This window comes from Salmo salar, chromosome ssa23 (assembly GCF_905237065.1).
Source record: "Salmo salar chromosome ssa23, Ssal_v3.1, whole genome shotgun sequence".
Lineage (NCBI taxonomy): Eukaryota > Metazoa > Chordata > Actinopteri > Salmoniformes > Salmonidae > Salmo > Salmo salar.
Genome location: NC_059464.1, coordinates 6,897,823 through 6,914,971, shown reverse-complemented (window position 1 = coordinate 6,914,971; position 17,149 = coordinate 6,897,823). Strand labels below are relative to the sequence as shown.

The following is a 17,149-nucleotide window of genomic DNA, read 5'->3' as shown; positions in this document are numbered from 1 at the left end:
GAGTGGAAAGTGATGAGGTCAGTTCACTGCACCATAACTTCCTGAGAAAGTAGTCCCTGTTTCCACGGCAGAGTGGCATTTATTTCCTGTTTTTTGTTTTTCAGCTCTATAGAGCTATCTTTATGATTAAGAGGGGCTGTTTTGGTCTGTAAAGTCTCTAGTAGTCAGGGATAGTGAAATAACTCAAATATCCTTGTCGTTTCATTTCAAAGATCAACCAATCCTGCTCCAACATAATGTGCTGTAAACTCATTACAGGTAGAACACACACACACTAATACACACACAAGACTCAAGCTGGGCTCTAATGATTACACGCTGTTCCATCAGTTCAGTGAATCAACCTTTAGTGGAAAAACCAACCCACTAAACTCCCGGAGTCATACTTATCAAGTGGCCATTATTTCAGAATATCAGTACGCTCATTCCTAGCCATGTATCAAGGCTAGCTAATGATTAACATGACAAAGGAAGCTATGGAGGTGGATTAAACAGAGGAGAGCATGCCTAACACGGGGCATCGTTGTTCATATAGCAACCGTTGTCGTGGCTACAGACGTGTTGCTAGGATCACGATGGGGAAAAGTGGTTTGATTGTCTGTAGAATCACGACCCTTCCAGGCCAGTAGATACCATCCCATCTCCTTCCCCAATTCAAGCCTCTCTATCTGGTCTTGTTAGTTCCAGTGTGTCTGTTCTATGAGCCAGGGGCTGGTGGTGGTCTTGCTAGGTACCTGCTGGAAGCAGAAGGGACCACACTGCACATAGTCATCAAGCCACTGCTCTTCCATCTCTGACAGCTCTGTCTGCAGCTCCTGCTGACTGCTGGGGGTCACCAGCTCTGGGATACCAGGGTGGGAGTAGAGGTCATAGTCTGGGGTTCTGAGAGACAGGGGGAGCCCAGGGAGGCCCGTCTCCAGTTTGGGTTTGACCAGGATAGGGAGCTTGCTGCCTTGAGGGGACTTTAGAGGTCTGTACTCCCAGATCCTCACTAGACTTAGAGCCAGCTCCATGGTCAACCCAGAGACTGATCCCTCCCTGGGGGCATCATCCCCCTGGAGACGAGGGTCTCTCCTCTGATCCCTCCCTGGGTCCTTCTCTCCTCCCTCTCTCTGCTCTTCCTCAACTTGGTGAGCGGTGCAGGGCTGAGCCACGTCCACGGCTGTGTCCTGAGATTCTATCGATGAGCCCGGGCTGAGGGTTATCCTCTCTGTATCCCCATCGCACAGAGTCCTGTCGCTCTCTGGCCCCATGGGAGAGGACTTGGAGGGGACAGGCGTGGACTCTGACCCTGTGGAGGTCTCCTCACCCCCCATGGCACTGCCTGAGTAGCGGGTGGAGGGTTCACACGACGTGCTCCTCCTGCCTAACCGCCGAGGTACCTTACACACGGCCTCGTAGTCAGAGTCGGCCACACGGAGAGCCGCACACCCTCTGCACCGCCTGGAGCGATGCCCAGACAGAGTCTCTGATCCTGAGCATTGAGGGTGATGATGCTGGGTGTGGTGCTGGTGATCCGGGACCGGACTCTGCTGGTCCTCGTGGTCGGCCCAGGACTCGTACACAGAATAGGCCAGGTCGCCCTGAAGCAGGGAGCTGTACCTGGCCTCCTGCAGGGCTGAGAGGTCCATCACAGGGGAGTCACCCTCAGACCGCCCACCACTCTCTGTCCCTCCAGCCCCAGTACCCCCTAGCCCTATCCCCATTCCCATCCCAGTCTGATCCTGGGTCTGGTCCTCGGTGTTGTTCTTCCAGTACAAGCCTCCTATACATTGTCTCAGCCGGTCCTTCTCCAGCAGCAGCTTGTGCAGGCGCTCCAGGGACAGAGCCTCCACGCGGGCGATCACTGTGTCGAAGCGGTACATGCGGTCCAGCATGAAGGCACACTTGGAACAGGCAAACTCCCCCCGGCCATCACGGGTCAACTCTCTGCCCAGGGCGTGGGACAGCAGCACCTGCAGGTTGAGTTTGGAGGCCGGGTGGAAGATCCATCGCCGCTGATTACCGCAGAGCTCGCGGGCGCAGATCCGACACGCCTCCTTCATTTTAATGTCCAACATTACAGAGAAATTCTGCTCTCAGTTTTACTGGAGGGGAATTGTGTCTGTTCAGATTGTTCAGGCAATAAAATAAAATGTATTGTGCCAGCAGTTTGGAGATCAATAATCCATGGTTTTATTTAAATGATTTAGCTGTGCAATGATCATTTACTTTTCTTCTATGTATTATGTGTTCAAAATAAATAGTAGGCTAATAGACTAGTAGTTACTAGTACATTGTGCCGATTTGCCGTTATGAAAGCTCTTCGTTGCATCAAAAACGGGGTAGCCTATGCTCTTTGCAGTGCTTTGAAGGGGCGCAATGATTTCTATTCAATCGCGATTATATCTATTCAAGATCATCTAAAAATATAGACTGTAGTCTAATTAAACATGGTCAATATATGGAATATAGCGTAATAAGAAAGAGACGTCTGTCATTTGTGATAAGCGCCCAAATCCAGTGTCGTTGTAAGTGTCTCCCGACACTGCGTCTAATCGGTCGAAACGCTTTCAGTTCTTCACAAAATGTCATCAAACAGATCATACATTATCAATAGTGCTCATTTCAGATCTAAACAAAATATATCACGCTATTCTTTTCACTGCCGATGTCATCTCATACTGCATTTTCTGACACGGCTCATCCAAGACAACAAATTACAGTTGCGCTGTCTCATCTCAGCTAATTCAACACGAACACGGAATTCACCACCCGAAAGAAAAATACTGTAGTGGTGACGTCCTTATAAAAAAGGTGTGGGTGTCCCGTTATTTTTCGGCTCCCTGATAGCAGTTTACCGGACCGTGTGACGAGGAAGGGAGAAGATGGAACCGATGGTTTCCACGGGGTTTTCATGTGTATCAGAACAGGGCGCGATGGAAACGTTATTCAGGGTTGCCAGGCCCACCAAATACACAACCCAATGACTAAACAAAACCCGCACAAAAGGCCTGAAAAATAACTATTTTTTTACAGCAAAAGAGTTGCCACATTTATACAATAAATAAGGAATATCGACGTAACTTGTAACGACGTTAGAAGCTAAATTCGGATTATCAAAATAATAATTATTGCAAACTATGACATGAGGTAATAAATACATTTGAATATGTTGCAAGATAAAATAGAATTTGCCCTTATTAAACTCCCCAGATAATTTTCCAACAATGGATGTCGATTTAACTGACTGCTTGATGACTGACTGCTTTCATTAAGCAAAAAGGCATGAGGGGTTATGGTACAGTACATGGCCAATATACCATGCAAGACACAACACGCAAGACACAACAAGGAGTGCCTGGATACAGCCGTTAGCCATGGTATATTGGCCATATACCACAAACCCCATGGTGCCTTATAGCTATTATAAACTGTTTACCAACGTAATTAGAACAGTAAAAAAAATGCTTGGTCATACCCATGGTATAAGGTCTGATATACCATGGCTCTCAGCTAATCAGCATCAGGCCTCAAACCCGGTTTATAATTGTAAATAAATCCCTTTTGCGCATGTGCATAACTAAAGCTAAATCCGAAAGATGAGTTTGAATGATGAAAGTTGAACAGAGAATCTCAATCTCTGAGCAGGAAACACTTGGAAGAAGAAAAAAATAAATGTTAGGCTATGTTCTGGCAATTGTGCAGTTAATATGTGCCAGATGTTAAGACGACAAACAGGTACAAATGGCCCATTTGCGAGATTGACATGTCATTTCAATAGGCATAGGCTACAGACTAAAATCCGGGTTTATGATTGGAATTCAACTTTGCCATGGTTTGCTTTGATAGGCGAAGGTAGCCTATAGTCCCTGATAGGCCTACATTTTATTTCAGATAGTCTACAGTAGCCTAGGCAAGATGTGGTCAAGATGTAAACTGAACGATTTAGCAGCTGGTTTAGATCAAATGAACAGACTAATTCATTTGCAATTTCGAGGTAAGAAGCACTTGTGTTTCCCAGTAGCCTGCTGGAATAGGCTATTGAGGATGGGGTCATAATTTCAATCACTGAATTTGCTATTAATAATTATATTTTATTTAACCTTTATTTAACTAGGAAAGTCAGTTAAGAGCACATTTTTATTTACAATGACGGCCTACCAAAAGGCAAAAGGCCTCCTACGGAGACGGGGGCTGGGATTAAAAATAAATAAAATATAAATATTGGACAAAACACACATCACGACAAGAGAGACAACAGAACACTACATAAAGAGAGACCTAAAAAAAAACATAGCAAGGCAGCAACACATGACAACACAGCATGGTAGCAACACAACATGACAACAACATGGTAGCAACACAACATGGTAGCAGCACAAAATATGGTACAAACATTATTGGGCACACACAACAGCACAAAGGGCAAGAAGGTAGAGACAACAATACATCACGCAAAGCAGCCACAACTGTCAGTAAGAGTGTCCATGATTGAGTCTTTGATTGAAGAGATTGAGATAAAACTGTCCAGTTTGAGTGTTTGTTGCAGCTCGTTCCAGTCACTAGCTGCAGCGAACTGAAAAGGAGCAACCTAGGGATGTGTGTGCTTTGGGGACCTTTAACAGAATGTGACTGGCAGAACGGGTGTTGTAAGTGGAGGATGAGGGCTGCAGTAGATATCTCAGATAGGGGGGATTGAGGCCTAAGAGGGTTTTATAAATAAGCATCAACCAGTGGGTCTTGAGACGGGTATACAGAGATGACCAGTTTACAGAGGAGTATAGAGTGCAGTGAGCTATAGAGTGCAGTGAGCTACTGCCTGAGCTATGTTGTTACATTTACGTCATTTAGCAGACGCTCTTATCCAGAGCGACTTACAAAATTAAGAAGAGTGTGGGGCCTAGGATCGAGCCTTGGGGTACTCCCCTGGTGACAGGCAGTGGCTGAGACAGCAGATGTTCTGATTTTATAAACTGCACTCTTTGAGAGAGGTAGTTAGCAAACCATGCCAAAGACCACTCAGAGACACCAATACTCCTTAGCCGGCCCACAAGAATGGAATGGTCTACCGTATCAAAAGCTTTGGCCAAGTCAATAAAAATAGCAGCACAACATTGCTTAGAATCAAGGGCAATGGTGAAATCATTGAGGACCTTTAAGGTTGCAGTGACACATCCATAACCTGAGTGGGAACCAGATTGCATACCAGAAAGAATACTATAGACATCAAGAAAGCCAGTCAGTTGATTATTGACACGTTTTTCCAACACTTTTGATAAACAGGGCAAAATAGAAATAGGCCTATAACAGTTAGGATCAGCTTGAGCTCCCCTTTTAAATAAATGACGAACCGTGGCTGCCTTCCAAGCAATGGGAACCTCCCCAGAAAGGAGAGAGAGGTTAAAAAGGTTGGAGATAGGTTTGGCGATGATAGGGGCAGCAACCTTAAAGAAAAAAGGGTCTAAACCATCTGACCCAGATGTTTTTTGGGGGTCAAGTTTCAGGAGCTCCTTTAGCACCTCGGACTCAGTGACTGCCTGCAGGGAGAAATTTTGTAGCGGGGCAGGGGGAAAAAAGGGAGAAGCATCGGGGATAGTAGCATTAGAAGGGGTGGGAGATGAAATGTTGGACAGGCAAGGAGGCATGGCTGAGTCAAATAGGAATCCTGACTTAATGAAGTGGTGATTAAAGGGCTCAGCCATGTGCTTCTTGTCAGTAACAACCACATCATCAACATTAAGGGACATGGGCAGCTGTGAGGAGAAGTGTTTATTCTCCAGGTCTTTAACCGTTTTCCAGAACTTCTTGGTGTTAGATCCACAGAGAGAAAACTGCTCCTTGAAGTAACTAACTTTGGCCTTCCGGATAGCCTGAGTGCACTTATTTTTAATTTGCCTGAACGAGAGCCAGTCAGCCTGAGAATGCGTGTGCTGAGCCTTTCGCCAAATGCAATTCTTGAGGTGGAGTAACTCTGTAAGATCACGTTCGAACCAGGAGCTTAATCTATTTTTAATTCTCATTTTCTTTATGGGGGCATGTTTGTTAACAATACCACTGAAAAAAAAATAAGGCCCAAGTGTCTTTGACATAGGGGATGAAGCTGATTCACTACCATTTAACAGAGGCCAGCTCAGGAAGGAAGGTGTCACGTCCTGACCAGCAGAGGGAGTAGTTGTGTAGTATTTTGGTCAGGACGTGGCAGAAGTCTGTATGTGTTTTCTAGTATGTCTGTTTCTGTGTTAGTCTTGTGACTCCTGATCAGGAACAGCTGGATATCGTTGTGCCTGATTGGGAGTCCTATATTAGGAGGGTGTTTTTCACCTGGGGTTTGTGGGTTGTTGTTTTAGCACTGCTTTATGTTAGCCTGCTAACTGTTCCTGTCGGTCTATTGTTTCTTGTTTTTGTGTTCATTTTATTCTAATTAAATAGAAAGATGAGCATTCACATCCCGTCTGCGTTTTGGTCATCCATTCACCACGACAGCCGTTACAGAAGGCTTGCTCATTAAAGTTTTTTAGCAAGTGTCAATGACAAATCAGGACAGGTCGTTTTACTGAGCAGCAATTACAAACACAAGCTGTAAAACAGTGATCACTAAGGTCATTACAGAAAACACCAGACTGATACCTATCAGGATTATTTGTTAGAATAACATCGAGGAGAGAATTATCTAATTCGCTCTAGTGCGCCCAATGACCTTTTCCCGTGCTTTGTTACCTTTAATTCTTGATGCGCATCAGTTCTACCGTGTTCTACGGGATCAGTGTCCCTAAACCGGGACAGTTGTTTCTAACGTGCACTAATGTGAATAGAAGGACGTTGTATACAACAGCCAACTTTCCAGGACATAGACACTTCTGACCCACTGGGAATGTGATGAAAGAAATAAATGCTGAAATAAATCATTCTCTCTACTATTATTCTGACATTTCACATGTATATATACAGTTGAAGTCAGAAGTTTACATACACCTTAGCCAAATACATTTAAACTCAGTTTTTCACCATTCCTGATATTTAATACTAGTAAAATTCCCTGTCTTAGGTCAGTTAGGATCACCACTTTATTTTAAGAATGTGAAATGTCAGAATAATAGTAGAGAGTGATTTATTTGAGCTTTTATTTGTTTAATCACATTCCCAGTGGCTCAGAAGTTTACATACACTCAATTAATATTTGGTAGCATTACCTTTAAATTGTTTAACTTGGGTCAAACGTTTTGGGTAGCCTTCCACAAACTTCCCACAATAAATTGGCTGAATTTTGGCCCATTCCTCCTGACATAGCTGGTGTAACTGAGTCAGGTTTGTAGGCCTCCTTGCTCGCACACACTTTTTCAGTTCTGCCCACAAATTTCTATAGGATTGAGGTCAGGGCTTTGTGATGGCCACTCCAATATCTTGACTTTGTTGTCCTTAAGCCATTTTGCCACAACTTTGGAAGTATGCTTGGGGTCATTGTCCATTTGGAAGACCCATTTGCGACCAAGCTTTAACTTCCTGACTGATGTCATGAGATGTTGCTTTAATATATCCACATAATTTTCCATCTTCATGATGACATCTATTTTGTTAAGTGCACCAGTCCCTCCTGCAGCAAAGCACCCCCACAACATGATGCTGCCATCCCTGTGCCTCACGGTTGGGATGGTGTTCTTCGGCTTGCAAGCCTCCCCCTTTTTCCTCCAAACATAACGATGGTCATTAAGGCCAAACAGTTCTATTTTCGTTTCATCAGACCAGAGGACATTTCTCCAAAAAGTACGATCTTTGTCCCCATGTGCAGTTGCAAACCGTAGTCTGGCTTTTTTATGGCGGTTTTGGAGCAGTGGATTCTTCCTTGCTGAATGGCCTTTCAGGTTATGTCGACATAGGACTCGTTTTGCTGTGGATATAGATACTTTTGTACCAGTTTCTTCCAGCATCTCCACAAGGTCCTTTGCTGTTGTTCTGGGATTGATTTGCACTTTCGCACCAAAGGACGTTCATCTCTAGGAGACAGAACGCATCTCCTTCCTGAGCAGTATGACGGCTGCGTGGTACCATGGTGTTTATATTTGCATACAATCGTTTGTACGGATGAATGTGGTACCTTCAGGCGTTTGGAAATTGCTCCCAAGGATGAACCAGACTTGTGGAGGTCTACAATTTTTTTCTGAGGTCTTGGCTGATTTCTTTTGATTTTCCCATGATGTCAAGCAAAAAGGCACTGAGTTTGAAGGTAGGCCTTGAAATACATCCACATGTACACCTCCAATTGATACAAATTCTGTAAATTAGCCTATCAGAAGCTTCTAAAGCCATGGCATAATTTTCTGGAATTTTCCAAGCTGTTTAAAGGCACAGTCAACTTAGTGTATGTAAACTTCTGACCCACTGGAATTGTGATAAGTGAATTATAAGTGAAATAATCTGTCTGTAAACAATGGTTGGAAAAATTACTTGTGTCATGCACAAAGTAGATGTCCTAACTGACTTGCCAAAACTCTAGTTTGTTAACAAGAAATTTGTGGAGTGGTTGAAAAAATGAGTTTTAATGACTCCAACCTAAGTGTATGTAAACTTCCGAACAAAACATATGAATATATGAAATATGAATGCAATATGCAACTATTTCAAAGACTTTACTGAGTTACAGTTCATAGAAGGAAATCAGTCAATTGAAATACATTCATTAGGCCCTAATTTAAGGATTTTACATGACTGGGCAGGGACAGCCATGGGTGGGCCTGGGAGGGCATAGGCCCACCCAATTGGGAGCCAGCCCCAGCCAATCAGAATGAGTTTATCCCCACAAAAGGGCTTTATTACAGACAGAAATACTCCTCAGTTTCATCAGCTGTCCGGGTGGCTGGTCTCAAACGATCCTGCAGGTGAAGAAGCCGGATGTGGAGGTCCTGGGCTGGCTTGGTTACACGTGGTCTGCGGTTGTGAGGCCAGTTGGACATACTGCCAAATTCTCTAAAACGACGTTGGAGGAGGCTTATAGTAAATAAACAACATTAACATTCAATCCTCTGGCAACAGCTCTGGTGGACATTCCTCCAGTCAGTATGCCAATTGCACGCTCTCTCAGAACTTGAGACATCGGTGTCATTGTGTTGGGTGACAAAACTGCACATTTTAGAGTGGCCTTTTATTGTCCCCAGTACAAGTTGCACCTGTGTAATGATCATGCTGTTTAATCAGCTTCTTGATATGCCACACCTGTTAGGTGGATGGATTATCTTGGCAAAGGAGAAATGCTCACTAACAGGGATGTAAACAAATTTGTGCACATCATTTGAGAGCAATAAGCTTTTGGTGCATATGTAACATTTCTGTGATCTTTTATTTCAGCTCATGAAACATGGGACCAACACTTCACATGTTGCGTTTATATATTTTTTCAATTTATATCTACTTTATGAGAGATGCCAATGGTGGCCGTGGTGCAACTTAGAAGTAACCCAAAAACCTGCAACCCGACCAATACATTTCCCCCTGCAACATCATTTTCAAAGTAGACCAATTTTCCAGAAAACAACTCACATGGCAACCCTGACTTTGACACACTGGAATGTACCATTTCCCCGAAACAGGGGTGATATATTCTTCCTCTCCTGAGCATAATGCCTGCCTGTCTAAAAAACATCACATTACATCAACATATAGAGTTCACTTTATACTTTCCTCCCAAATACATTTATATTATTATCCCTTCAGTTTATACGGTCCCATTTTATAGATAGTCATGCAGGTAGAAATGTATAGGTCTAAAAAGTATGGTGCTGTCATTATCGGCATGTCATGTTATTATAATCCATAATAGAAATATAAACGCATAGCCTAATAGAAAATAACATTAAACGTTTACTTCTGAACTGATCAACTGGGCACTGTGTGTTTGTACTTGAAACTTAGAATTAGGCCATCATATCATAATGACGTTCCAGAACTCCAATTTGAGCAGCAGCAGCTGAAAAATGAGCTCCTACAAATATTGAAATTTACATGGTTTTTAGAGTGAAGTACATCGGAAAAAAGCAAAAGAAAACTGCAAGACTGAATATGAGAAAAAACAAGCAACAAACAAAGAAGATAGGCTTTTGAAAAATAACTATTTTTCATAAAATTGTAGTTATCTTAGCTAGCTGAATTGTTTACCAGTTGCTAAGCAGTTGCTAGGGACTCTTTTGGAAGAAGCTAGCTAGCTAACGAAGAACAACAAAGAATATCTAGTTAACAGAAGAAAAGAAAGAGAAAATCAGGACAGAAGAAAAAGGATATCAAAGTGAAACAGTTCTCTAAAGACACAAGAGACAATAATACAAGAAACAACACTTCTGTAGCTTGTCAACTATGTGTCTGTCTATCCCTGTTCTCTCCTCTCTGCACAGGCCATACAAACGCTTCACACCGCGTGGCCGCTGCCACTCTAACCTGGTGGTCCCAGCGCGCACGACCCACGTGGAGTTCCAGGTCTCCGGCAGCCTCTGGAACTGCCGGTCTGCAGCCAACAAGGCTGAGTTCATCTCAGCCTATGCTACCCTCCAGTCCCTAGACTTCCTGGCGCTGACGGAAACATGGATTACCACAGATAACACTGCTACTCCTACTGCTCTCTCTTCGTCTGCCCACGTGTTCTCGCATACCCCTAGAGCATCGAGCCAGCGGGGTGGTGGCACTGGAATCCTCATCTCTCCCAAGTGGACATTCTCTCTTTCTCCTCTGACCCATCTGTCTATCTCCTCATTTGAATTCCATGCTGTTACAGTTACCAGCCCTTTCAAGCTTAACATCCTTATCATTTATCGCCCTCCAGGTTCCCTTGGAGAGTTCATCAATGAGCTTGACGCCTTGATAAGTTCCTTTCCTGAGGATGGCTCACCTCTCATAGTTCTGGGTGACTTTAACCTCCCCACGTCTACCTTTGACTCATTCCTCGCTGCCTCCTTCTTTCCACTCCTCTCCTCTTTTGACCTCACCCTCTCACCTTCCCCCCCTACTCACAAGGCAGGCAATACGCTTGACCTCATCTTTACTAGATGCTGTTCTTCCACTAATCTCATTGCAACTCCCCTCCAAATCTCCGACCACTACCTTGTATCCTTTTCCCTCTTGCTCTCATCCAACACTTCTCACTCTGCCCCTACTCGGATGATATTGCGCCGTCCCAACCTTCGCTCTCTCTCTCCCGCTACTCTCTCCTCTTCCATCCTATCATCTCTTCCCTCTGCTCAAACCTATCTCCTGATTCTGCCTCCTCAACCCTCCTCTCCTCCCTTTCTGCATCCTTTGATTTTCTCTGTCCCCTATCCTCCAGGCCGGCTCGGTCCTCCCCTCCTGCTCCGTGGCTCGACGACTCACTACGAGCTCACAGAACAGGGCTCCGGGCAGCCGAGCGGAAATGGAGGAAAACTCGCCTCCCTGCGGACCTGGCATCCTTTCACTCCCTCCTCTCTACATTCTCCTCTTCTGTCTCTGCTGCTAAAGCCACTTTCTACCACTCTAAATTCCAAGCATCTGCCTCTAACCCTAGGAAGCTCTTTGCTACCTTCTCCTCCCTCCTGAATCCTCCCTCTCTGCGGATGACTTCGTCAACCATTTTGAAAAGAAGGTTGACGATATCCGATCCTCGTTTGCTAAGTCAAACGACACCGCTGGTCCTGCTCACACTGCCCTACCCTGTGCTTTGACCTCTTTCTCTCCTCTCTCTCCAGATGAAATCTCGCGTCTTGTGACGGCCGGCCGCCCAACAACCTGCCCACTTGACCCTATCCCCTCCTCTCTTCTCCAGACCATTTCCGGAGACCTTCTCCCCTTCCTCACCTTGCTCATCAACTCATCCTTGACCGCTGGCTACGTCCCTTCCATCTTCAAGAGAGCGAGAGTTGCACCCCTTCTGAAAAAACCTACACTCGATCCCTCCGATGTCAACAACTACAGACCAGTATCCCTTCTTTCTTTTCTCTCCAAAACTCTTGAATGTGCCGTCCTTGGCCAGCTCTCCTGCTATCTCTCTCAGAATGACCTTCTTGATCCTAATCAGTCAGGTTTCAAGACTGGGCATTCAACTGAGACTGCTCTTCTCTGTGTCACGGAGGCTCTCCGCACTGCTAAAGCTAACTCTCTCTCCTCTGCTCTCATCCTTCTAGACCTATCTGCTGCCTTTGATACTGTGAACCATCAGATCCTCCTCTCCACCCTCTCCGAGTTGGGCATCTCCGGCGCGGCCCACGCTTGGATTGCGTCCTACCTGACAGGTCGCTCCTACCAGGTGGCGTGGCGAGAATCTGTCTCCGCACCATGCGCTCTCACCACTGGTGTCCCCCAGGGCTCTGTTCTAGGCCCTCTCCTATTCTCGCTATACACCAAGTCACTTGGCTCTGTCATATCCTCACATGGTCTCTCCTATCATTGCTATGCAGACGACACACAATTAATCTTCTCCTTTCCCCCTTCTGATAACCAGGCGGCGAATCGCATCTCTGCATGTCTGTCAGACATATCAGTGTGGATGATGGATCACCACCTCAAGCTGAACCTCGGCAAGACGGAGCTGCTCTTCCTCCCGGGGAAGGACTGCCCGTTCCATGATCTCGCCATCACGGTTGACAACTCCCTTGTGTCCTCCTCCCAGAGTGCTAAGAACCTTGGCGTGATCCTGGACAACACCCTGTCGTTCTCCACTAACATCAAGGCGGTGACCCGATCCTGTAGGTTCATGCTCTACAACATTCGCAGAGTACGACCCTGCCTCACACAGGAAGCGGCGCAGGTCCTAATCCAGGCACTTGGCATCTCCCGTCTGGATTACTGCAACTCGCTGTTGGCTGGGCTCCCTGCCTGTGCCATTAAACCCCTACAACTCATCCAGAACGCCGCAGCCCGTCTGGTGTTCAACCTTCCCAAGTTCTCTCACGTCACCCCGCTCCTCCGCTCTCTCCACTGGCTTCCAGTTGAAGCTCGCATCCGCTACAAGACCATGGTGATTGCCTACGGAGCTGTGAAGGGAACGGCACCTCCATACCTTCAGGCTCTGATCAGGCCCTACACCCAAACAAGGGCACTGCGTTCATCCACCTCTGGCCTGCTGGCCCCCCTACCTCTGAGGAAGCACAGTTCCCGCTCAGCCCAGTCAAAACTGTTCGCTGTTCTGGCACCCCAATGGTGGAACAAGCTCCCTCACGACGTCAGGACAGCGGAGTCAATCACCACCTTCCGGAGACACCTGAAACCCCGCCTCTTTAAGGAATACCTAGGATAGGATAAAGTAATCCTTCTAACCCCCTCCCCCCTTAAAATATTTAGATGCACTATTGTAAAGTGGTTGTTCCACTGGATATCATAAGGTGAATGCACCAATTTGTAAGTCGCTCTGGATAAGAGCGTCTGCTAAATGACTTAAATGTAAATGTAAATGTAAATATCATGTTCATTTGCTTGAAACGTTCTTCTGTCTACTGTGCTGAAGTCATAGGCTACTATGTAAGAATGAGTTCATCTCTTCCCCGTGGCAGGAATTTCCCAGCATCACTCAGGCTTTTGGCCTTCACACACATAGGCCCTCATTTCAGCCAAAAACAAGGGGGATAAGGGGAGGAGGGTCCCTGCTCCCTTCCAGTCACATGATGCTGTGTGCAGGGATGAGAGTTTAACCCAAATCCTGCCTCTCAAGCTCCAAGCCTTTCCCATGCAGTGGAAACATGAATCTTCCCCACCCTATCTTTCATTATGAGTGCTGTTTATGTTGATATAACATGATGATATGTGATTTGTTTTCTCCAGGGGGTGTAGACCTTTGGAACTCAGTGGACAAACCTCCAATGTACATTTCTCACCCAAAAATATCTAATAACTGAACCCTGGAGACGAGATGCCATGACAGCAATCAACCCTAATGATCAACACAATCAAAACTGTATTAATCCTAATCAGTGGAAATTACAGAAGTCTTTTTACTGATTATTTCACTGTTTATTTATCTGGAAATGACAGAAAAATAAGAAAAGTGGCATAAAGAGAGTAAAGAAAGGCTAAAAAAAGACCAAAGTGGCAGACTGTGATTTGATTGTAATTATAGCAGTCGTCAGTCAGTCAGGAGACCCAGTTTAACCTTTGGAATAACAATGTGTGTGTGTTGTGTCACACATGAACATAAACATGACCTCTTCTCTTTGATTTGCTCTGTAAAACATTATGCAAGCAAACATAAATAGAAGAATAGAATAAAAGACTAAATCTCAATATTTAGTATTTTATTAGGATCCCCATGAGCTACTGCTAAAGCAGAAGCTACTCTTCCTGGGGTCCACTCAAAACATAATGTGCGTACAGTACCGGTCAAACGTTTGGACACACCTACTCATTCAAGGGTTTTTCTTTATTTTTACTATTTTATACATTGTATAATAATAGTGAAGACATCAGGGCTATGGGGCGGCACATATGGAATCATGTTGTGACCAAAAAAGTGTTAACAAATCAAAATATATTTTACATTTGAAATTCTTCAAAGTAGTCACCCTTTGCCTTGATGACAGCTTTGCACACTTGGCATTCTCTCAATCAGTTTCACCTGGAATGCTTTTCTGAAAAGTCTTGAAGGAGTTCCCACATGCTGAGCACTTGTTGGCTGCTTTTACTTCACTCTGCAGTCCAACTCATCCCAAACCATCACAGTTGGGTTGACGTCGGGTGATTGTGGAGGCCAGGTCATCCGATGCAGCACTCCATCACTCTCCTTCTTGGTCAAATAGCCCTTACACAGCCTGGAGGTGTGTTTTGGGTCATTTTCCTGTTGAAAAACAAATTATAGTCCCACTAAGCGCAAACCAGATGGGATGGCGTATCGCTGCAGAATGCTGTGGTAGCCATGCTGGTTAAGCGTGCCTTGAATTCTAAATAAATCACTGACAGTGTCACCAGCAAAGCGCCATCACACCACCTCCTCCATGCTTTACGGTGGGAACCACACATGCAGAGATCATCCATTCACCTACTCTGCGTCTCACAAAGACACAGCGGTTGGAACCAAAAATCTCCAATTTGGACTCATCAGACCAAAGGACAGATTTCCACCGGTCTAATGTCCATTGCTCATGTTTCTTGGCCCAAGCAAGTCTCTTCTTATTGGTGCCCTTTAGTAGTGGTTTCTTTGCATGAATTCGACCATGAAGGCCTGATTGACACAGTCTCCTCTGAACAGTTGATGTTGAGATGTGTCTGTTACTTGAACTCTGTGAAGCGTTTATTTGGGCTGCAATCTGAGGTGCAGTTAATTGCCTCATGTCGTAAAGTAATGATGGACTGTCTTTTCGTTTTGCTTATTTGAGCTGTTCTTGCCATGCTATGGACTTAATCTAAATAGGGCTATCTTCTGTATACCGACCCTACCTTGTCACAACACAACTGATCGGCTCAAACACATTTAAGAATGAAAGAAATTCCACATGGCCTTCCCTGTGGCTCAGTTGGTAGAGCATGGTGTTTGCAACGCCAGCATGGTGTGTGCAACGCCAGGGTTGTGGGTTCGATTCCCAGGGGGGCCAGTACAAAAAAAATGCATGAAATTGTATGAAATGTATGCATTCACTACTGTAAGTCGCTCTGGATAAGAGTGTCTGCTAAATGACTAAAATGTAAATGTAAAACATAAAACATGACATCATACATAACATTAACCTGTTAGGGCTAGGGGGCAGCATTGACACGGCTGGATAAAAAACATACCCGATTTAATCTGGTTACCACTCCTACTCAGTAACTAGAATATGCATATACTTATTACATATGGATAGAAAACACCCTAAATTTTCTAAAACTGTTTGAATGGTGTCTGTGAGTATAACAGAACTCAAATGGCAGGTCAAAACCTGAGAGATTCCTTTACAGGAAGTGGCCTGTCTGACCATTTGTTGAACTTCTTTTCCATCTCTATCATTTACTAAGGATCTCTGCTCTAACGTGACACTTCCCACGTCGTCCATAGGCGCTCAGAGCCCGGGAAAAAACAGAATGTCGTCATTCCAGCCCCAGGCTGAAACACATTATCGCCTTTCTCAAGTGGCCGATCAAGAGACACTAGCTTATGCGCGTGACCCCGACCGCCCCCGCCTTTGGGATTTTTTTCCTCTGTTTGCCGAAAAGGAGATTCCCTGTCGGAATATTATCGCTTTTCTACGAGAAAAATGTCGTAAAAATTGATTTTAAACAGCGGTTGACATGCTTCGAAAGTACGGTAATGGAATACTTAGAATTTTATTGTCACGAATTGCGCCAAGCGCGTGACACTTCTTTACTATTTCGGATAGTGTCTGGAACGCACGAACAAAACGCCGCTATTCGGATATAACGATGGATTATTTTGGACCAAACCAACATTTGTTATTGAAGTAGCTGTCCTGGGTGTGTATTCTGACGAAGACAACAAAAGGTAATGAAATTTTTATAATAGTAAATATGATTATGGTGAGTGCTAAACTTGCCGGGTGTCTAAATAGCGAGCCCGTGATGCCTGGGCTATGTACTTAGAATATTGCAAAATGTGCTTTCACCAAAAAGCTATTTTAAAATCGGACATATCGAGTGCATAGAGGAGGTCTGTATCTATAATTCTTAAAATAATTGTTATGCTTTTTGTGAACGTTTATCGTGAGTAATTTAGTAAAATGTTAGCGAATTCCCCAGAAGTTTGCGGGGGTATGCTAGTTCTGAACGTCACATGCTAATGTAAAAAGCTGGTTTTTGATATAAATATGAACTTGATTGAACAAAACATGCATGTATTGTATAACATAATGTCCTAGGGTTGTCATTTGATGAAGATCATCAAAGGTGAGTGCTGCATTTAGCTGTCTTCTGGGTTTTGGTGACATTATATGCTGGCTTGAAAAATGGGTGTCTGATTATTTCTGGCTTGGTACTCTGCTGACATAATCTAATGTTTTGCTTTCGTTGTAAAGCCTTTTTGAAATCGGACAGTGTGGTTAGATTAACGAGAGTCTTATCTTTAAATGGCTGTAAAATAGTCATATGTTTGAGAAATTGAAGTAATAGGATTTTTAAGGTTTTGAAAATCGCGCCACAGGATAGCAGTGGCTGTTACGTAGGTGGGACGAATTCGTCCCGCCTAGCCTAGACAAGTACATCACAAAGACAGAACTACATAAATGTAAAATATGAA

At 44.5% G+C, this 17,149-nt stretch overlaps 1 protein-coding gene across 8 annotated transcripts in view; it reads right to left on the bottom strand.

Moving 5' to 3' along the window:
- LOC106584009 (myomegalin) overlaps positions 1-17,149 on the bottom strand; it is a 116,449-nt gene that overhangs the window by 34,720 nt on the left and 64,580 nt on the right. Inside the window, exon 1 of one of the 8 annotated variants that reach the window (XM_014168747.2) lies at positions 735-3,030. The exons of 4 other annotated variants lie outside the window; for them this stretch is intronic. In XM_014168747.2, coding sequence (XP_014024222.2) covers positions 735-2,060 — 1,326 coding nt within the window. In that variant the 5' untranslated portion in view covers positions 2,061-3,030. Of the gene's footprint in view, positions 1-734; positions 3,031-17,149 lie in introns of those variants that run through there. 3 more of the 8 variants (XM_014168746.2, XM_014168749.2, XM_014168748.2) reach the window with 3 other exon arrangements.